Genomic DNA, 22,427 nt, shown 5'->3' with positions numbered 1-22,427 from the left:
CCGTCACATGTCTTGAACTCATATAAACAGCAGAAACTCAACTAATGTAAATAACGTAAATCAGGGCTGCCCAGAATGCAGCACCCTTGATATCCATCCATCCATCCATTATCTGTAACCGCTTGTCCAATTTAGGGTCGCGGGGGGTCCAGAGCCTACCTGGAATCATCGGGCGCAAGGCGGGAATACACCCTGGAGGGGACGCCAGTCCTTCACAGGGCAACACAGACACACACACATTCACTCACACCTACAGACACGTTCGAGTCGCCAATCCACCTGCAACGTGTGTTTTTGGACTGTGGGAGGAAACCGGAGCACCTGGAGGAAACCCATGCGGACACGGGGAGAACACACCAACTCCTCACGGACAGTCACCCGGAGCGGGAATCAAACCCACAACCTCCAGGAGCTGTGTGACTGCGACACTACCTGCTGTGCCACCGTGCCGCCCACCCTTGATATTAATATTATTATATTACTATAGCACTGGGGGATCGTAGTCAAAATATTTTTGTAATAAGCTTAGTAACTAATATTGCAGTGTTATATTTTTGCTGATACCAATAAAGATGCAGGTCACCATAATCAAATAATGTTATCAGATAAGTGATATATTGGGTTATGATCCATAAACATCTAGAAAGATAGAAGCCCTTTTAAAGTGCAAGTCCTCAGGAGCTTAGTAATACAAAATGTGGTGTGTATCTGACTGTGTACAACAATGCAAACTGTAAATTCGCAGTGAAAGCTGAGCTGCCATCCACTGTGCTTTTCAGCACACCAAGAACAGTAGAACTGAAGCAGGTTCTAAATATAACAGGGTTCTGTCTATGCACAGGATTATGTCCACAGTAGATGATATTTAATATCCACAATGACCACATGCCATGTTAACAGAGTTATGATCACCTGTCATAACATACATAAGCTTTCCATCAGCTCTCTCAAACACAAAAGCTCACATTCAAGCTCATCACTGTAGCAGTGATATGTCAAGGGTGTGGAGCCAAATAACACATGGGTATTAAAGGGTATTTGTATGAACCCCATGGGGTCTGACTACACACATCATTTATGCAGTGTTTTCAAATATGTGTCTGACTCTGCCTCATGCTTTTTCCTCTCTTCACACATTTCCTTCTGTCTCCTGGTTTTAATCTTCCTCTCTACCTTTACAACAGTTCACATCTGACATGCTGGATTCAGGCTGCTGAGAAACTTTATCACTAAGGCTGGTGCATGTGAGAAAACTGGAAAGAAAATAGCTAATTTATTCAGGTGTTGACGTTTTAGTGCAGGCGATGTGTATATTTAATTTATTTTAATACTTTTTTGACGTTGTTATTTTTATCTCTTCAACAGGAGAAGGCTTATCCTGCAACACCAGCGCTGCACATTAAGGAAAGCGTGTTTAGAGTAAAAACGTTTTCATGGCTATTATGGTGGCTATGTGAATATCATTAGGTACATCAGGTTTTACTCTGCAGTTTGCTGAATCAGTACAAATCGGTTTTGGACATTGTTCTCAAGTTTGGTTCAGTTTCAGAGTAAAATTGGGCTTGTATTATGTTTGTTCAAGTGAGAATTATTCATAGGCCAGCGTATAAGTATGCGTGCGTGCGTGTCGTTCAAAAACGGTAATTCATGTGAATGAAAGGGTTAAGGTAGACTGGTTTTTATCTTTGAACCAGGAAAGGTCACAGGTTGTTTTTACTAACAGTCCGAATTCTCCCGACATTGTTCTGATTAATGAAGGGAAGAGGAGTGTGATGATTGTGGAAGTTGGACGTTCTTACGATGCATATATGGAGTTGTGTTACACCACTAAAGTCTTTAAGTATCAGCCACTAATGGAGATTCTTAATGCTAGTGGCTACTCCTGTAAAGTAGCTGCCTTGGAGTTTGGAAGTTTAGTGCACAGGCCTGTGTGTGGCCTACGGATTGTAGAACTGGGAAAGAAGAAGGCCAAGCACATAGTGAAGTATTGTTCTGTTTCTGCGGTTATAGGGAGTCTGTTTATCTGGAGAAGACGCTGTCATCTGTCTCCATGAGAAATGCATACTGTGAATTTAATTATGAACTGTGTAATGACTTTGAACCACTATTTGGGTTTTATATGATATTATATTTTAAAATAAAGTATTATAAATGTGTGTGTGTGTCTGGGACCAACCTGACTGTCTAGGCCCAGCAGCAGAAGCATGATGAAGAAGAGTATTGCCCAAAAAGTGGGCAGTGGCATCATAGTAACTGCCTTTGGATATGCGATGAAGGCTAGCCCAGGACCTGAGTGAGAAACCCTCCATTAAAAACATTTCTACAATGTTTCATGGTTAAATATAGCAACCAACACCATTGAATTAATTAAGCCTCCAGAATCAGGTGCATATGATAAGGGTTATCTTTTAAACCCTTTAATTAACTTGCTCTACTGGTAAAGTTGTTTTGCTGCCTGAGCCGGAGGTCACTGTAATCTAGCCTAACTTCCTCAGATAGTGGTGTTGTTGCCCTTCGGTCCTGATCATACCTGACTCGGCCACATCAGCGATGGCCACGCCCTGCTCCTGAGCCATAAACCCCAGCACAGAGAAGATGGCAAAACCAGACACAAAGCTGGTCCCACTGTTCAGGCCTCCAAGCAGCAAGCAGTCCCTACACATGCATGGATACAGATTAGTGTAAAAACTGTAGCAAAAAAACTTTAAATAATTAACTCTAAAATGATAAAAAACTTTAAAAAATATCAGAAAGTGCAGTGAAACACTTTCCACAGACAATTAACAGCCAAAATAAATGAAATCACACACAGACTTTCAAGCGCATTCAACAAAATCTTTTAAGGGCATGGATGATCCGTTCCAGTGCTGGGAATCTGTGAGCGTAGATAACAGTAAACCATATAGTGCTGTGTCCATTTAGGACTCAAACTGCCCATCCGTGGTAATGCACACACAGACGTACCTGTAGCAATTATATTTGTATTTATTGTAGCTCCCCAGTGAAGTCATTGCACCAAGACAAATAGCATAAGAGAAGAAGATCTGAGTCCCTGCATCAATCCATACCTGTAGAGAGAGAGCGCACTTAGGATGCTTCTATTTTAAGCACTAAAGCTAAATGCTTTTTCCAAATTTAAAGGGGAAATCCACAGATTTCTTCAAAATGTCTGCATAATTTAATGCAGATTCAGAGTGACCTCAACTTAAAGTATTTATAATGGTGGTGACAGAAACCAGAGATCACAATATACAGTGCAAAGATGGCCACGTCATTTATTGTCTAACATTCTGTGGTATACACAGATTATATTCTTTCAATTTAAAAAGCCCTGTATGTAGCTCTGGATTTTAAATATGTTTCAGGCATCTGCACGTTCATATGTACAAGCATCACACCTTGAACGCCTGTTTCATGCTTGTGATTGATTCAGTGGTGCGTACCTCAGGGTCCTGTAAGCGGCTCAGGTCGGGGTACAGATAGAACTTGATCCCTTCAGCAGCACCAGGCAGAGTCACTCCACGCACCAACAACACAATGAGCATCAGGAATGGAAACGTAGCAGTGAAGTACACCACCTACAGAGAGAGAAAGTGAAAGAGTGACGAAAGAGAGAGAGACACAGACAAAGTGAGAGAGAGATAAAATATTAATGTAATAATACTGCCTTTATAATGAATCAAATCAATCACTGTCTTCGTGGTGACTGAACATGCACAACTTTCTATTTATCACATTCTGATTAAAATGCACACACCTACACACTCATTAAAAAATTGTTTTCCTTCCTCCCTCCCTCCCTCTCTCCCACTGTCTCACTTTGCCAGTGGATTTTACTCCTTTCCATATGCAGAAGAAGCAGATGACCCAGACCGCCAGCAGACAGAGGGCGAGGTCCCACTTCAGCTCGCCCACCTCGTCAATACCAGAGGAAAGACTCAAAACGTTGCGCCTGAGGAGACGAACACACATTGTAAACATTTCACGATAAATGGACCAATAGAAATGCTCCAATAATTACTTGAAAAATGTTCTTTTTCCTTTTAGGGAATGTGAATATTCAAAGCCTTGGACTCTCCAATTCTGGTACACAACAGAACACTCCTAACGCTACTTTACTCACTCCCAGAACTCGGTGACAGGAGAGGTGAAGTTTGTGGCATTGGCGGAGAGCCAGAGGGTTTTGTTCTTGCGGATGGTGTCCTCCACACAGTTGTGTGTGTTCCAGCTGTGCCTGCAGCGGGCCCATGGAAGCTCCCTCTGAAAACACTGCAGCAGGTAGTACAGCCCCCATGCCAGGATCACGATATAGTATATATTCAGCAGGGACACGATCACGATGGAGGCGTAGCCGATACCTACCACAGACAGAAATGGTTACAGTATATCATCATACATTTTAAGTGATATGAAATCCTACAGCTCTGTGGAGTTACTGCTCGTCCAAAAACGATAACCAATCTAACAATGTTTTTAAGAACTCTGCCATTCCAATTTTAACACTTTTAGAGATAATTGCGGTCCAACTACGTCATTGTAACCCAGCAGCTGTCCTTCGCTTTGTGTGAAAGACTGGACCAACAGAAATGCTCCAATTCCACTTCCGTTGAAAGTTAAGAAGGTTTTTTCCTTCCTCTGTATAGTTACTATTTTGTGAGATGCATGTTTTTAATTGGACAGCAACGAATTGTATTTTAATGTCACCTCATGAGTGGCCTTATCAGGCATGTGATAAGCAAACCAGTGAAATTTGAAGGCTATAAAATGAGCAGTAATAAAAACCTCATTAAAATACAGGAATCAATGCCTAGAGCTAAATATTACAAGCCTGATACAACACCAATATAAAACTGCAATGGTGTGGAAATTTTATACAAGGGCAAGGTGCTTAGTCGAATCTTTGGTGATACCCAACCTCAAACAGTTCAAAACACCTCAACAATACGCTGCAGTCGTAGATTACCTGCCACCAACATAACTGGAGCTGCAAAGATGGCAAAGTTGCAATTGGAAACTTCAAAAACAGCAGCAGTGATGGTTAACCACATCCAGAGATTACAAGCAAAATAGGAGTCCAATGTTGTTTCAAAGCATAAAGACGGCAAAGCTAAAAGCAGTAGCAACAATCTTTATCAAGCTTCAGTTTTAGGGATCAGTGACAATGGATTAAATTCGATTTTTTATCAAATCATCACTTTTACTTGACATCAGTCCAGCGCTCCTCAAACAGAAATGTGGCTCGTCCTGTGAAAATCGTAACAAAGCCAAGTAAAAGAGCATTCCACCAGTAGGAGACCGAGTTGTTAATAACCGGAACACAGCTGTGTCTTTTATTTTCAGACCCAAGGTCCATCACCTGTTGGGCAGCAGCTTTCCGGCCCGACCGACCTCTTAACGTTAATGTAGGGGTATTTTAAGGTCAAGGGCGGCCAAAAGGCTGCAGGCCAGGAATAATTACAATATCACACTCAGCCTGGACATAACCATTGACAGCTGCCTCTGTAATCCAAAATGAGAGAGTGTGTGTGAGTGACGCACTCCCATGATCATTAGAAGGAGTGTGTTTTGCGCGTGAGTGTGTGTGTGTCTTCAGCTGCTCCAGTTTTACGTGACATTCATGGGGTAAGAGGGCAACAGAATGTTCAGTTTGAAATAAAGATTCGTAAACGCACTGAGGGAAATAAGAGAGAGCGGCAGTATACAGTGTTGGAGTATAAATAGGGAGGCTCAAGAGGGTCGTTCAAAGCTGTGGTGGTACAAGGCCACAGAGGCCTGCACATTCACACGTAGACCTTTTTCCACAATGTGTCTGTCCATGGGAAATGTATGCCTCAGAGTAAAGTGTGTACGTGTATGTGAATTGCAGAAGTAACTATGTGAAGACCAATTAAAGCAGCATTCAGTTTTCTCAAGACTCATAAGTTAAGTCTCAGAATTCAATTAACCCAAATTATAAATGAAAACTCAAACTGTTAATATTCCATTGTAAATTCCTGTTAACTATGTTTTTATTTTCCCTGACACTGAAATACGAATGTGTGTATGACGACATGCCCTGATATTATATATAAACAAACCTTTGTGTGTGTAATATGAATATGTCTAGGGGGGATGGAGCTATGTGTGCATAAAAACAAATGTGTTAGAGTTGACAGGTACCGGGACGTAACAGTGATATTAAAGGAACCTAACTAAAAATATCTCCAAGGAATGAGCTCCTCCCATTTTGATCTCCATTTTATATTTTTCCACTCTCTCTCTCTCTCTCACTACACACTTTCTTTTCCTCTCTGCAAACAGATGAGGTCCCACTGTCAAATGTATCTTAGTCATCGCTGGCTGCTGTTGCCATGGCAATAGAGATTCCATCACGTCTGAATATGGAGCTGAGTCCTGGAGTTTGGGCATTAGTCAGCCAGTGTGCTACAGTAATTACACCAGTGTAGTGTCCTTAATTTGTTTAAACTGTTCATGTGTATGATGCAAAATTATGTTTAGAGACATTAACAAGTTAGAAAAGATGGAACGGGTAAGCGTGCCTGAGTGTGTGTGTGGGTGTGTGTGTGTGTTGGGGGGGGGGGGGGGTGGGTGGGTGAGGGGAGGTGCATGCTATATGTGAAGATCAGGTTTGTAGCTGTGTTTGTGTGTGTTTATGTGTATTTATGAGGGCGACGCAATACTGAATTGAGCCCCAGGACTTGAGTAGATTCTGAAGGGAGAGCAGCGTCTTCAGCTGTTGCCTAGCAACCACGAGACCAGTATCATGGCTCAGACATCTCAGGCACCAAAAGCAGGTCACATTCAAGATCAGCAAGCTAGGCAGGGCTAAAGAGCCCTCTGTATAACCTAACTGGCCATTACTAACCTCCTTTCCCATCTCCCCTATTTCCCCAATATAAAGAAAGTATGCAGATATTTGAACATACAAGTCATTTTCATTGAAATAACACGGTATTTAAGTACAGCATGAAAACAAACCCCAAAAAATAAATATTTTAACTCCCCGGATTCCTCCTCTAGCTAGATCCTCCCCATTTCATGCAGCACCACCACATCTTTTCAAACAGTGGAGAGCTCAACACATTTGGCGGAATACACTTACGAAAACATATAACGATCAGTCACGGATCGTCCCTTTTGCTCATGCATTCTACATTAAATATTAAACTTTCCATAATTCTGTGATTGTCATTCACAACAACACAAAAATCATCTCCACAAATATTTAAAAATGATTTATTCCAAATTGTGAACGTTAATAACTACAATGCCCACCTTTTGATGTCAGACCCACAAAGCACACGGGTCTTTGCAGTGTTTTGCAGTCCTGAAACGATCTAATCAGTATGCAGGTTGATTGGGCTGTTCTGGCTGCTGTAAGCATGACATTTAATTCATCTAATAGTTCTCATAGTGAATATGAGCGCGTCTTTGATCTGCTCAATCTGAGCAGGCTGCAGAAGGCCCTTTGTTAATACAGGAAAGGATTTCTGATCTCCAGTATTTCACAGTCAACCTATTATATAAATGCCATATGATGATGAATCAGAAATCTCATGGCTCGTTGTTTTTCAATACCAAATTCCTCTTTCTCTTTTCATCGTGCATCTCTCTGTCTATTCTAAAGTATTTTCCTGTCTTTAGATCTTCTCTCAGTCTCTCTCACCAGTGAAGATGGGGCAGAGTTTCTCCCAGCATGTGATCCCTCCTTCAGAGGTGAACTGGCCCAGTGCCACCTCCAGGAAAAACACAGGAAGCCCTCCGCCAAACAGGAAGATGAAATAGGGGATGAGAAATGCACCTGAGAGAGAGAGAAAGGACAATGTAAGACCTGCCATCTAAAGAAAGTTGAGCCTCCTAAGAATCCCTTTAAACCCTCATGCTACTTGTGGAATATCTTGAGCAGAAAGGGCTGCTACCCATTTGTTTATGACCTGCACTGGCTGATCAATCATAACTTTGTCACTGATACTACTCAATTAATCAATTTTCTGTTTCTCTGTGCCTTCATCCAATGGTCTCTGTGTTAATGTGAAGGGTTCAGAGCATTATATCCACTGAAATAGACTTGGTTTTCATATTTCAATTTAAAATACTTCAGAAACAACTTAGTAAAGCTTACTTAACTATCAGCTGTTTCAGAAATATATGTAGGTCATGTTTATAGAGAAAACTTGGTCATAGAACAGTACCACATACAACAGTCAGGCCAAATAAAGCTGCCCTTGACATTGAGGTGAAATGAATGAATATTTTAGGGCATATTTACACCACACAATTCAGAACATACTCAGCTACATAAGCTTTATTTATGAAAACCAAGCAGGGACTGTGATACTTCTCAAAAATATAAGAAAAGTGACCTTTGCAAACCAAATAAACCACACTCACCCTGGGAAACAGGGTAGCAATTGTGCCTATGTAAATCAGTCAAAGTATTAAGCACGGTCCCTAAACAGTTCACAACCTGAAGATGAACAAATAAACAAACATGCAATTAAACACTTCTGCTACACTGACCTCCGCCATTCTTGTAGCAGAGGTACGGGAAACGCCAAACGTTGCCTAAACCTACAAAACCCCCGGCCACAGACAGCAGGAAGTCCAGCTTGCTAGCCCATTTCTCCCTCTGCGGAGGCTTCCCCTCGGCCTCGTCCTCCGGCCTTGTGCCTGGACTTTTACCGGGAGACGGCTTCAGGGTGTCTTTATGGAAATCCTTCAGACACTGCAGTTTCTCCTTTTGTGCCATACTGAAGAGAGAGAGAGAGAGAGAGAGAGAGAGAGAGAGAGAGAGAGAGAGAGAAAGAAAATGAATCAGGCCATTAACAAAAGTGTGTCCTTGCAAGTGCTTTTAACAACGTCATCATGAACACTGCTACTACACTCTGTACAACAACATATAAATACTGTATCTCAGTGTTTCAGTATGAACTTCCTTAGAGATTCTGATCGCGCACGCGCACGCGCACGCACACGCACACGCACACGCACACGCACGCGCGCACACACGCGCACACGCACACACGCACACACGCACACACGCAGGTGATGATCCCCACAAGGAAGACAAGTCCTCAAATTATGAGTGCATAAATATGTTTTATACAGCAGGTACACACATATTCGTATGTGTATCCTTATATGCTGCTTTGGGATAAGTCCGTACACTATGTACACAGGTAAAAATCTGTCAAATCAACCCATAAGAGAGGACTTTCAAGGGAAAAAGTAAAATAATGGAGAACCAAAGGTGACCAAAATAAGAGGGTGCAGTGGCAGGGGAGATCCCACTGTAATTGTGCTGGAAAGATAGTAGACCACCAGACCACAGGAGAGATCCTGAGACTTGGGGCAAAGCAGTGAAGACTGGACTGAAGGTCACCTGGCTGACTGTCAGCAGGTGAGCAGAGTGACCATGTGACGTGGGGTTATAGGTCAATAGTCAAAGATGGGGGACATGAGGGCAAGATGTTTTAGATGACTCAGATCTGCTTAGGGTCAAAACTGAGTAAGAGTAGCGTTCTCCACAGTTCTGAGATAGAGATCATGAGCTAATGTTACTGAGGCCTTTGGAGTAACTGATTTGGCTGGAGATAAAATTCAGGCATGAGTGCTTTCTCTAGAGTGAGAGAGAGAGAGAGAGAGAGAGAGAGAGAATGACCTGGTTTTGCATGTTGTGAAGGTGAATGAAGAACATTTTGACAGGCTTTTTTTATTTTAGACAGAGCACTGTACGCAGAGCGATAACCAGATGATGAAGGGACAAATATATATATGCAAAATTATGATGTTTATATTTGTATTCTAACACTAAGGAGTTTTAAAAAATGTTAGATGTGTCCAGAATGATGGACAGAGCTCTCTATATATATTTTAAATGATTGAGGATTTTGTAAAACTGCTATCTTTACAGGTATATGAGGAACATCTCATATTTGAAAAGCTTTATTAAAAACTCGAACTTGTCTAAAACACAAGATCCAATATGAAAACTATACTAAGATCAAGGTAAAGAGTGATATCTTGTCCCTATCATGATCTCCTCTAGTAAACACGAGGGTGAAGCAGACGGTGGAGAGAAAGTATGCAGTAACGACAGGGCTTAAGTAGGCAAGAGCTCAAGAGAGTTCTGAGGGTGAAGCTGAGGAAGAGCAGAGTGGATGATATCCCTGGGATGAGAGGGGTTTATTGATTTGATATTGCGGGAAGTGAATCAGTCTCTGGCTAAATCCCACTACCTAGGGAAGGTGTGAGTGGAGAGAGAGAGAGAGAGAGAGTGTGTGATAAGTGAGAGAGGGCAGGATTAAGTTATAATCAGAGAGTTTGGAGAGGGCATTTGCTCATTTCTACACTGAAAAATGAACAATTGATATATATGTGACGTGTTGGTAAATGTTTCACTTTGTCACATGTTAAGTGCGGTGTGACAGAGAAGAAGAAAGAAGATCAAAACGGATCATTCAAGTTCAGGAAGAGAGAAAAAATTGTAATTGTTGCATTTGGAGTTATAATGTATTCAGAGCTGATTGTCAGATTAATTTCTGCAAAATCATCAAAGTCAAGCTTGAGGCAATCATATGTATCTCTCAACTGAATTGCACACCAGCCCAGAAATGTAGAAGATAAAAACAACAGGGTTCCAGAACAGAGTGTATTACATTAGTTAAAAGATGGCTGGCGGTTTACTGTTGATTGGAAGTAAACAGGATGACAGTGGGTTAGTTCAGGTCAGTAATAGACAGCCAGGAGAAAGAACCAGATTAGGGAATCCATGGGGAAATGTATCATACATAGCAAAACCTGGTGATTATCCACAGAAAATCCCAAAAGAACAGGCCTTAGAAAACCACTCTACCCTCGGGGCAGAGAATCTGGCCTTCCTCCAAACCTCAACCCGGAAGACAACATGCCATCCACATGATCGAAGAGCATCCCCGCAACCAACGAGATGAGCGAGGGAAGGAAAAGGCACAGAGACTTACTCAGAGGCGGTGAGCTGGTGGTGGCTGATGTTCGGCATATTGGCCTGGTTTAAACTCTGCGAGAGCAAGGCCGATAGATCTCGTTAGGGACTGTAAGGTTCAGGCAGACAGCTGCTAATCCAAGGCATAAAAACAGGAGTTCGATGAGGACTTGAGCAGAGTCAAAGCCAGTGATTCAGCACTCAGTATCTAAGAGTTGGGACTGGTATATAGAGCTATAGCACTGTGCAAACGTAAGAGACCACTGTTACTTTATTTAATATCAAGACAAAGATCTACAGATGTTTCATTTCATCCTTTGACTGTGGGACAGAAAGACATGGCCCTGTCCTGAAGCTGTTTCCCAGAAAATGAAATAGATCAAAGAGAAACTGCTGGTTTTCTCAGAATCAATGGGCTGACCACCCCAGATCTCAGACCGCAACAGAGAATACTGAAAATATTTATAATTGCTTTGATCATGAACAGAAAAAAAAAAAAAACTACTGACTTGAAATTAAATAAATGAAAGGTTGGTCTCTTTTGCACAGGTATGTATGTGAATGAATTCAATTAATGTATGATTAATGGCATAGAATGCTGGCTCTATCCTGTACACATCTCGCATATTTTAGCTGATCTGTCCCTTTAATTTCCAGAAGAACAAATATCCCAGTGAACAACAATAAAGCCATGTTCAGAAACACAGCAATGAAACAACATAAAAGCAGCTGCTTCATCCAAATATAGACACACTAAGCTGTCATATTTCAATTCTTTAATTTTCCATGATGCACTATTGCACAATTTTTGGTTTCGCATGTGCGTGTATGAGAGAGGGGATAAATTAATCATGGCGAACAGTTCTTAAAACAATCATGTAACCATTCCTAGGTTTGTCCTTTTCCTTTTAAACTCCCGTGTTTTTATGGGCTTATACTTATAAGCAAAACATGGCAGAACTACTTAGGATACCTTTAAGTATAACATTCCCCACAGTATTATGTAAAAAAAAAAAATTCCAAATGGGATTAGCAGAACCCTGTGCAGCTTTGAAATCACACTAACACTGCAGGGGTAACCGGGTTCACCAGGTTTTATTAAGATCACTCTAAAAAGTATTAAAAGATGCCGTAAATAGTTCTGTGCATGATGACATTGAAGATCCACTTTTGAGACCCCAATCCAACACTTGCACTGCCAATAAAATGTTATGTGGTGTAGTGTACCAATCATTTTATTTTCCATTATGATCTTTAAACTGTTTTTTTACGATGTAAATGATCCTTGATCTTTCCTCCCACATTCCAAAAACACATGTTGGTAGGTGGATTGGCGTCAAAAGTGTCCGTAGGTGTGAGTGAATGTGTGAATTGCCCTGTATGTCTTTTACATGCCAAACAAATTAGTGTAAATTGCCATTTAGTATCTTTACTGCTAAAATACCATAGGGGTGCTATTAAAGGTTAGCATTATCATAGGAACAGCTTTTGTTTTTTTTGTGTCCCAAGTGAATGAATGATTGAATCCTAGATCTGACTAGTTCACACCAGCATTTGCTCTAATGAACCAGAAAATGAAAAGTGTTTATTTAACTGCATTTCCATACCTTTTTTTTGCCACCTTTATATGTAACACTGCATATTTCTTAGTGTGAAATTTTTACTTGTTTTGTATGCTGAATCTGCGAATGTGATAGTGTCATATTTGGGCATTAAATTACTGAATAATTATATATATATAAAATTCTGAAATATAGGTCAAGGTCCACATAGGTTCGACCTTTAATCAACCAATGTTATTCAGTATTTAGTGTAGAGTAGGCTTATTAGTTATAGAAATAATATGTCACTATTTTATGGTGGACTAATATGACAGTGTTTTGCCTTTATGGCGGCAATAGCTTGGCTGCTCAGATGTTTATTATGTTTATGCAATGGAACAGAAAACCTCTGCCCATAATACTGTGACCTTGAATATTAATCAACTAGGGGAGACATTTTGGGTATGAGGAACAACAAGGAAAACAGGATTAAGGCTTGCAACGTACATAGGCCAATGAACAAATATGACTGACCAGAGCAGAGTATATAGTCTCTGCACATACTTTATAATACAATGGGGACTAGAAGATGCTTCGAAATATTTACAGCACGTAAACAGAAATGTATCAGATCGTTCTGATCTAAATTTTCCTCTATGTGTGAGAACAAAAAAAAAGCAGCTGAGGCCTAGGTTTCATGTCTGTACAGTTTAAAATAGAGCATCAGCTTTGTGTCGCATATTTTTTATGTGATTCCCTCAGATGAACATTAGAACTGCATAGGTGAAGGGCCTGTAGTCTTTACCACCTTCTGCCAAAAAGATCTTATATTCTGTCTTCTGCTATCACCTGCACGGCAAATTCACCAGTGTTAAATCAACACCATTAGTGTAAAATTGTAAACTTGTCAACACTCTCCTATTTAATTTAACACAAATGGTGTTGATTTAACACAGGTGAATTTGCTGTTTCAAGACAGAATCAACACAATGGGTAAACAGTTAACCCCTACACAGACCATGAAATACTGAAGTAGGTAATTTGTCTTAAGAACACTTTTTGTTATATTTAAAAACACTCTTTACATCCTGATAGCAATCGAATAGTAAATCAAATGTTCTGGCAACATAAATAATATATACAATTGCTGTACAGGCCACAGAACTGTAAAAACTCTGTCCAATCATTTCATTCGGACTGATAGAAAGTATTGGATGTCTTGCCTGCCTCTCTACTGCATCTCTGCCCACAAGCTGCACGCATATGACTGAGGCATGCATCTGAAGGCTTGAGCAATGATAGACAGGAGTGCAGCCTTTTGACTGCTAAAAAAAAATAGAATGGCTGGAGAAGGCTTTCAAACAAAAAGAGGTTGGATGAAGCCAGTGGGCAAACCAGAGTTAATGTGAGGAAACCAGAGGTGCGTGCTGTGCACCTCTCTCTGTGTGACTTATCAAGCTGCGCATGTTCATGTTTTAGGAGAGTGGCTGAATTTAGAGGGTGGTACTTTTTCAGTTGGAGGTGTTTTTTTATTTTTTATTTTTTTCCAAAAATGGCTATTACACTTGTTTCAATCACCTACTCCTGTTTTAAGCCAATGAGCACAGACTGTAAAAATCTGCAATAGCAATTTTACTTTATAGCCTTCACAGCTGTGTTAATAAACAATTCTAATCATCAATTTTAAAAGTCAGAGCTTAGAATGTACCTCAGTAATTAAAAATACCATCCTAATAATAACATACCTCACCACAAAGAATCTATGTAACTTAAAAGAAATGTTAACTGTCATTAATTCATGTAAATATTATATAATTTTAGGCAAATGTTTAAAATTCTATTAAAATTCAACATGTAGCTAACAGCTAACCTTTCAAAAACACAATGCTGCACTGTCAGGTTAACTGCTCAACTTAGCCGCTAGGCTAACGGAGAAAACCTTGAATAATAAAATTTAAACCATTTACACTCAGCTCTGACATTGAACCTATACATTTTTAACTCTTCATGTGTATTGTTAATAATAAAATCTGACAAAATCTTGTTTCAAAAATGAACCATTGTCCAACTGTGAGCTTTAAAATGCATTAAACCCTTCAGACGTCTGACACAATCATCACAATTGTGAATTAATCTGTTTTTTTTTTTAGAATTAATAATTTCAGACCTCAAACCACGCCAGGGATTTAAATCTTAAATGTTAGATATTTGATTTAATTTGATTTGATTTTACTATAGTATATAATTTTGATTTAATTTAGTTTAACAAAAACAGTATTCCTTTCTCTGGACAAAAATATCCAGCTTAGGGGTGGTGTGACATTCTCTTAACCACATTAATACGTTTTATATGAAAAGATAATGGCCTGAAAAATAAAGCTTTATCCTAAATATTTTCTCAGAGACGGAAGCCATCAGAAGGGGGAGGGGGCAGTATGCAAATTCATATCGCGGCCATTAACCTACTTTATTCAGCAAATTACAACTGGCAAGCTTTCAGATGGCCCTAGTGGCCAGAAGAGGGAATAACACCGCGCTCAAACGTTTTGAAATATCGCTCAAATCCACTTGTGTTCACTGGTCAGGCACCTGAAATCTTCCCATGGCTTCAGTGATAGAACATTAAATAACGACGACACTGTTGTTTTTAAATGACAAGATAATCCTGTATAAAAACAGACATCTACGAGGATGAATAAACGGTTTGGGTGTTATCCCCAGTTCTAAAGGTTTCTGTAACAATAACTTACATTGAAGCTCGGTTTGCAATCCCCGAACTGCATGCATTCAATGGCGTGTATTGTAAACAGCAGCAGGAAAAATGAGTTAAAACAAAACCCACAATAAACACAATGGTGATGTGCTTGCCCCCACGAGCCGGTGTGGACTCACCTGTCAGCTGGATGTATTGCTGGACACTTGTCCTGTTCTCGTTTCCTCTTGTGTGTTGAAAATAAAATACTCTTCACGCCCTCCCTCTCTTTCCTTATTTCTTTCTCTCTGTGTGTATCTCTTTATCTGTCTGTCTCTCCCTCTCTCCCTCTCTGTGTCTTATATGGGGAGCGCGTGTAACATCTGAGAGAGTGGAAAAACACCAGACTCCATGCAACAGGAGTGAGCGCTCTTAAAGGGGCATGCACACGCGCGCGTTCACGCGCACACGCAGACAGATGCCTATATAGACCTTTACCTGTGTCTCTGTGAGCGTGTGTAAATGTGTTGACGTGTACGAAACGTAAACCTAAGGGTCATTTGCTTGATTTAACTGCAAATAAATATAACTTAACCGTGCCAGGGAATTACACCAATCAGCCATAACACTAAAATACCCTCCTTGTTTCTCCAATCATTGTCCATTTTATTAGCCCCAGTGAACCCATAGGTGCCCTTTGTATTTCTACAGTTACACACTGTAGTCCATCTGTTGCTCTGCATATTTGTTAGCGTCTTTTGCCCAGTTTTTTAATTGTCAGGACCTTCAAAAGCCACCAGAATCATGTATAATTTGGGAGGATGATCAGTCTCGGTTCTGCAGTAACGCTGCTGTGATGATTGTGTTTTCCACTGCATCAGACACAGCAGGGCTACACCTCAGTGTCACTGCTAGACTGAGAATAGTCCACCAACCAAAAATATCTAGACAGCAGATCAGAAGAAGACTAGCATGGTTAGCATGTCTTCTACTGAAGCACAGTGAACTCCAGTGAAACTGCTGTGTCTGATCCACTCGTACCAGGACAACACACACAGTCTTTACCATTAAACAGGGAGAACGGGGGCTAACAATAGATGGATAACCGTCTGTAATTGTAACACTACAGTTGCAGTCTTTGTCACAAAATGGACAATGAGTGTAGAAAGATATTTTAACTTTAACTCAGAGATGTAGGAGAAAAATCATAATTTATGGCTGATTTCATTTCAAACCTGGGTTGTAGTGTGGATGGCTAATGTCTTGGAATGCATAGCCAAGCACAGTGTGATGCTCAAATCTCATCAACATACTTGTGTTTTCATAGAGATTACAATAAACAATGATCGAAATGAGCTGCTGTTTTTTTTTTCCCTCAGAAAGTTTCACTTCCTAAAACCTTTGTAAAATTACCTGCAGGAGTAGTAGATTATAGAGAAATTGAGAATTTACTGAACCGTTCATAGGGTTAGGGTTAGGTGTTTCTACAGAGAACACTATGTAGTGTGTTCTTTGTAGGAAAAAAAAACAACAAAAAAAAAACATGTAAACTGTCCAGTCATTCATTATCTGTAAGCGCTTATCCAGTTCAGGGTCACAGTGGGTCTGGAGCTAACCCAGAATCACTGGGAACAAGGTAGGAACATAACCTTGAGGGGGCGCCAGTTCTTCACAGGGCAACACACACGCACGTCACCAATCCACCTACCAACATGTATTTTTGGACCATGGAAGGAAACTGCAGCACCTGGAGAATACACCAAACTCCTCACAGACAGTCACCTGGAGCAGGACTTGATCACACAACTTCCAGGTCCCTGGAGCTGTGTGACTGCGACACTACCTGCTGCACCACTACGCTGCCCTTTTGAACTGTCCAGGAGTGTCCAAATCTTTGCATATATACACACACACTCACACACACAAATATAGACGCACAGAGAGATTGGGAGGTGTTATTGCGTCACTGCCCTGGAAAAGGAAGAGCACTGTGTTTTGTTATCAGATTAGCTTAGGATGAGACACAAACAAGAGAGAGCTCATGTCCTACATGCTCCCATGTATTTAATTCATTGCTCTGGGGTCCACTTATAGCATTTGTGTATTTAATACCCCTAAAAACCTCTCAGAATTAATTTCACATTTCCCTTTATCCCTTAGCTGCAACAAGACACAGTTTCTGTTACTGTGCCTTTAATGCTCACATACGGCTAACGATCTGTATTCTCATTGGTTGCCCATAACTCTATCCCATTTTGAAAATAGCTCAGGCTGATTCTGATATAAGACTTTATTTAAACTATAAGGTCTGCATGACCTGGGGAGTGAAGGATACATACCACACCTTGTAAAAAGAACAGAAAAGCAGTGGTGTCCCTCAATATGGGTCATTTAAATTGTCTCTTCCCACATTAACTGCTCTACAGTGAACTCACTGCCCTTCACAGAGGTCACAAAATGTGTGTGTAAGACTATATATATCTATCTATGTCAGTGTGCAGGCCTGTGCCTGTGTTTGAGCGTGTGAGATAGATGTATCCTGTGCTCCAAAGTCTTACATTAACCACCAACCTCCATAACAATGCTGTTGCAATATTCTTGGCCCTCTACCAGATACAGATGCCAATCTCAGTGAAGCTGAATGCTTTAATAGTTACTGTGGTGTTTTTCCATGCAGGCTTTTATTTGGTCCTTGGTTTAGCCAGGACACTACCTCAGTGACTAAAGTACTATACTTTTATCTTTTCCTTACTCTTTCATATCTCTAATCTTCCTGAAAGTGCCATAAATGAGTGAGTTAATGCATGTTACCGAGACTGTGCCAGTGTTGCTGATTGCCAAGGTCTTGTTCAAATTAAAGCCTCAAGGTTATAATTGCATTTTTTTTTTACTTAGGTCTCATGCCTCTGTTACCTATTTCCACTGAGAATTTCTGACATTTTAAATGCAATGTTAATCATTATTTGATAAACTACTAATTTTAGTTTAATTGTTAGTAGTCAGAGTTTTATCAAAGAATACGTTTTAGAAATTGACTTTGTTTATGCATCAACGACAGGATGAGGACTGGAATTGAAGTACCATTGTTGCCCCCGTTTTTATTTGTTTCCCCCACCCTCCTCTCCCCTCTTTTATTTGTTGGGTTGATTGATTTTTCCTTTATATTTTCTGTATGTATGATTCTTTGGACATGAGGAAAAGTATAAAAAAAATAAAAAAATCTAAATTCCAGGAAGCGACGGTAGTGTAACGCTGTTGTAGATAAAGAGGTTGTAAATGTCTTTCACAATACCTTTATTGTTATAAGAAATTGTGTAATGAAATTTAGTTGTTTATATATATATTTTTACCAAGAACAGAAAGACTTATGGCCCAGATAGATAAGATTAACTTTGGGCCTGGCTGCCTACAACCTTAGGAGACTTATTTATATATAAATATGTATAGGCACTGAAAATATAGAGTTGTACACCAACCAAGTTCCCAAAGAAAAAGGACGTTTCGTACCGAAGACCTTCAGAAAAGTTACCCGTTAACAGTTAAGGGCCTTGTCCAAAATGTCCTGCTTCTTTGGACACTAAATAACTGTGCAAACGTTTTAAGCATCTGAAAACAAGCTTAATTTCCATATCTGGGAAATAAGTGAATTTCATCTTGGTGGAAAAAAACACCAAATTCCATAGCAATACAGTTATATAAGCTTCTACACCGTGACATGTATTTAACATATCGTTTGAACAGAGTGTGCGTCCTGATTTCCCCACAAACAGCTTTGTTCCTAATCACCACTAGCAGACCTGTTGTAAATGAATGAATAATGAATTAACCTAACCAGATGTGATCATAATGAAATAGGCCATGTGAAGCCATGGTAAACAGCAAGACAGATTTTAGGAAATAAACTGAAATTCATTATTTTTTTTAGCTTGGTTTGAGCGACTGAGCTGTTTTCTGTGTAATAGTGGAGACTAGTCTAATACAGATACATGGTAAGAATAATAAAATAACACACACAACTGTGCAGGTTAATAATACGCCACCATCGTATGCTAAAATGCTGAAATGCTTTAAAATAATAACCAGCACAATCTGCTTTACTGACATCAGAGTTATCAGACTATTTGATGAATTGAGTGTTTCGTTTCGGAGCATCAGATATGATTCATGTCATTAGTGATATTGGGGTTTTTAACTGGCCTGAGCTTTCTAAGCTGTGTTTTCAGAACATAGAGCATTTCCAGAATGCAGGAATCAATGTGTGCATGCTTGCATGTGTGTGTGAAAGAGAGTGGCGGGTGGTCAGTACTGTATGTAGACAGATGGCTGGTCCATGTGTGTATTTCTGTGTTTGAGTGTGTGTGTGTGTGTTGTGTGTGCTTACCAGGATTGTGTCACAGGGTGAGTGCAGCATCCACACAGACAATACTCTTCTGAGAATGTGGAACATTGCTGCAAAGATCTGATTGCATTTGGCCACAACAGCATTAGGATGATTTTGGAAGAACCGCCCTGGATCATATACACAACTCTAATTCTTCCTAAGTATTGAATGGAGGTCCATTTCCTCAATAAGGACTTCATAGCCCTATAGCCAAGTCCTGGCATTTGTACGGTGACCTTAGACTCATGCAGCTGCTTCTGATTTGTGTTGTTATGCCACTGGTTTTACTCTAGACCTCAAGATCCTCACACGTTATAAGGGGTATATTGTGATCTGGAGCACACTAACACTAACTATGAACTCAGTCAGTTTACTGTGGGCTTGGGGGAAAACAGTCATTCAGATTTCGTGCAGATTCTATAGAGTGTAGAGACTTTAGAGATGAACTGCATCTCAAAACAATCACAAAGAGTGAGGAGAAACAAGAGCACTGAGTAAAAACAAAGAAAACGTGAACGGAGAAGAAAGAGAACAGAGTGAAAACGGCTAAAATCAAGAGCTTTCGCTCCTCGCTCCTCACTCCTGGTGAACTCATGCTGAACTGAACTGAGGCTTATTCTCATTTAAAGAAACAGACACTTGAAACAGGCCACACTTAACAGACAAGGTGAAAACATCACTGTGTTGTTTGATCCCTGTAGTATGATGATCAATGTATGTCACAGACCTTTCCCAGGGTTCACTTGTGGAAAATAGGTCACCTTTAAAGTGCGATATTGAAAACTTATACAGAACACGCAAACTGTCTGAATCATCTGAAGTTATTGTTTCAATTTTGGATAAATTTACATTTGTATTACTTTAAACATAGTGACTCCATTTCCATGTGGTTCATTCGTTATAGAAACTATGGGCTTAGGAGTCTTCTGTTGAATTATTCACAGTCCTTAAAATGAAGGGACTGTTTATAAAGGTCTGTAAATATTCAGTGCTGTGTCTGTCCCTCTCCTCTATTACAGTTTTCATTGTTTAATGGGAACGTGTCTTCACATTGTCAGAGAACTCTGCAGGGATATTCTTTCACACCTCCAAAGTTCAGTCACAGGATGTGGTTGTAGTTTCTGCTTTTCACAATCCCAGTAATCCCAAACACATTCAGCGATGTTGAGCTCTAAGCTCTGGTCAGTCCATTGTTCTCAGAAATCCAACAACTTCCCACATTAGCTGTCATTAGCTTCCCACATTAAGAGGTTGAACTCTGTGCATTACCTTCCCCATTCCTCCGGACTGTAACACACTCAATACATCAACACTTTCAAAATCAACTTCTTGCACACTACACCGTACGTGTGCAAGGAAAGGGTCTGGAGCTTATTCATTGACAATGAAACTTTTTAAGGCAGTATTTGCACTTTACATCATGATGACACCAGAACTACCTCAGCTTCTTGCGCAAAAAACATTTGCTGCTATCAATAAATTGCACTATTACTCTACATTAGCTGCTATTCTACGCACCATGTTATGGTTATGGGCGGCACTGTGGCGCAGCAGGTAGGTGTCGCAGTCACACAGCTCCAGGGGCCTGGAGGTTGTGGGTTCGACTCCCGCTCCAGGTGACTGTCTGTGAGGAGTGTGGTGTGTTCTCCCTGTGTCTGCGTGGGTTTCCTCCAGGTGACTGTCTGTGTGGAGTGTGGTGTGTTCTCCCTGTGTCTGCATGGGTTTCCTCCAGGTGACTGTGTGTGAGGAGTGTGGTGTGTTCTCCCTGTGTCTGCGTGGGTTTCCTCCAGGTGACTGTCTGTGAGGAGTGTGGTGTGTTCTCTCTGTGTCTGCGTGGGTTTCCTCCAGGTGACTGTCTGTGAGGAGTGTGGTGTGTTCTCTCTGTGTCTGCGTGGGTTTCTTCCAGGTGATTGTCTGTGAGGAGTGTGGTGTGTTCTCCCTGTGTCTGCGTGGGTTTCCTCCAGGTGACTGTCTGTGAGGAGTGTGGTGTGTTCTCCCTGTGTCTGCGTGGATTTCCTCTGGGTGACTGTCTGTGAGGAGTGTGGTGTGTTCTCTCTGTGTCTGCGTGGGTTTCCTCCGGGTGACTGTCTGTGAGGAGTGTGGTGTGTTCTCCCTGTGTTTGCGTGGGTTTCCTCCGGGATTTGAACTGTGTTGCCCTGTTAAAGACTGGCGCCCCCTCTAGGGTGTATTCCCGCATTGCGCCCAGTGATTCCAGGTAGGCTCTGGACCCACCGCGACCCTGAAGTGGATAAGCGCTTACAGATAATGAATGAATGTTATGGTTATGGTATGTTATGGTTTCCATAATGTAATGTTTCCTTTACTATTTGCACGTTTGATATTATGGTTATTGTATTGTATTATTGACCTACATGTCTGTCTGTAAATCTGTGTATAAGGTGAGAGAGAAACGGCATTTCAATTCTCCTATGTGTCTTATATATATAGTGGAATTGACAATTAAAATCCTTGATTCCTTGAATTAATTCGTCTATTTTCTTCATTTTCCCTTATGAGTTTGATTTCTTGTGGCTCATAAAGATTTAGGACAAATGTGTCTCTGACAGGGGCCTTGCATGTTTGCTAAGAGTTTCACCATTTTTTAAAATGTATTTTCATTCCTTACTCAAGTTGATCACATCTTGGATATATCTGCCGAAAGATGAATAAGTTTGTATTTAATGTGAGTTTTGACAGGATGTTATACCCTGTTTGCCTTGTGTTGTATGTATAACGTAGGATGACTGGGTTAACCGAAGTAAGCAGGCGTCCTATAGGATTTGTTTTGAGACGACGTTTTACCTAAATGCTTATTATAGGCCGTTTATGTTTGTTGCCAGGTTCCTCCTC

The 22,427-nt window shown here is 40.6% G+C and overlaps 2 protein-coding genes across 4 annotated transcripts in view; both read right to left on the bottom strand.

The window, feature by feature from the left end:
* Positions 1–15,601, bottom strand: part of slc6a6a (solute carrier family 6 member 6a) — a 23,244-nt gene extending 7,643 nt beyond the window's left edge. The window contains exons 1-10 of one of the 3 annotated variants that reach the window (XM_066643220.1): positions 15,397–15,601; positions 10,983–11,093; positions 8,521–8,750; positions 7,667–7,801; positions 4,124–4,358; positions 3,820–3,952; positions 3,444–3,578; positions 2,965–3,068; positions 2,531–2,655; positions 2,177–2,289 (exon numbers count right to left, since the gene is read on the bottom strand). In XM_066643220.1, the coding sequence (XP_066499317.1) occupies positions 2,177–2,289; positions 2,531–2,655; positions 2,965–3,068; positions 3,444–3,578; positions 3,820–3,952; positions 4,124–4,358; positions 7,667–7,801; positions 8,521–8,750; positions 10,983–11,020 (1,248 nt within the window). In that variant the 5' untranslated portion in view covers positions 11,021–11,093; positions 15,397–15,601. The remainder of the gene's footprint in view (positions 1–2,176; positions 2,290–2,530; positions 2,656–2,964; positions 3,069–3,443; positions 3,579–3,819; positions 3,953–4,123; positions 4,359–7,666; positions 7,802–8,520; positions 8,751–10,982; positions 11,094–15,396) is intronic. The other 2 variants (XM_066643221.1, XM_066643222.1) reach the window with 2 other exon arrangements.
* plxna3 (plexin A3) overlaps positions 103–22,427 on the bottom strand; it is a 587,367-nt gene continuing 565,042 nt past the window's right edge. Inside the window, exon 33 of the transcript XR_010795288.1 lies at positions 103–121. The gene's annotated coding sequence lies outside the window, so the exon portion shown is untranslated. The remainder of the gene's footprint in view (positions 122–22,427) is intronic.

This window comes from Hoplias malabaricus, chromosome 14 (genome assembly GCF_029633855.1).
Source record: "Hoplias malabaricus isolate fHopMal1 chromosome 14, fHopMal1.hap1, whole genome shotgun sequence".
In the NCBI taxonomy this organism is placed as follows: domain Eukaryota; kingdom Metazoa; phylum Chordata; class Actinopteri; order Characiformes; family Erythrinidae; genus Hoplias; species Hoplias malabaricus.
This window is presented reverse-complemented; position numbering and strand designations above follow the sequence as displayed.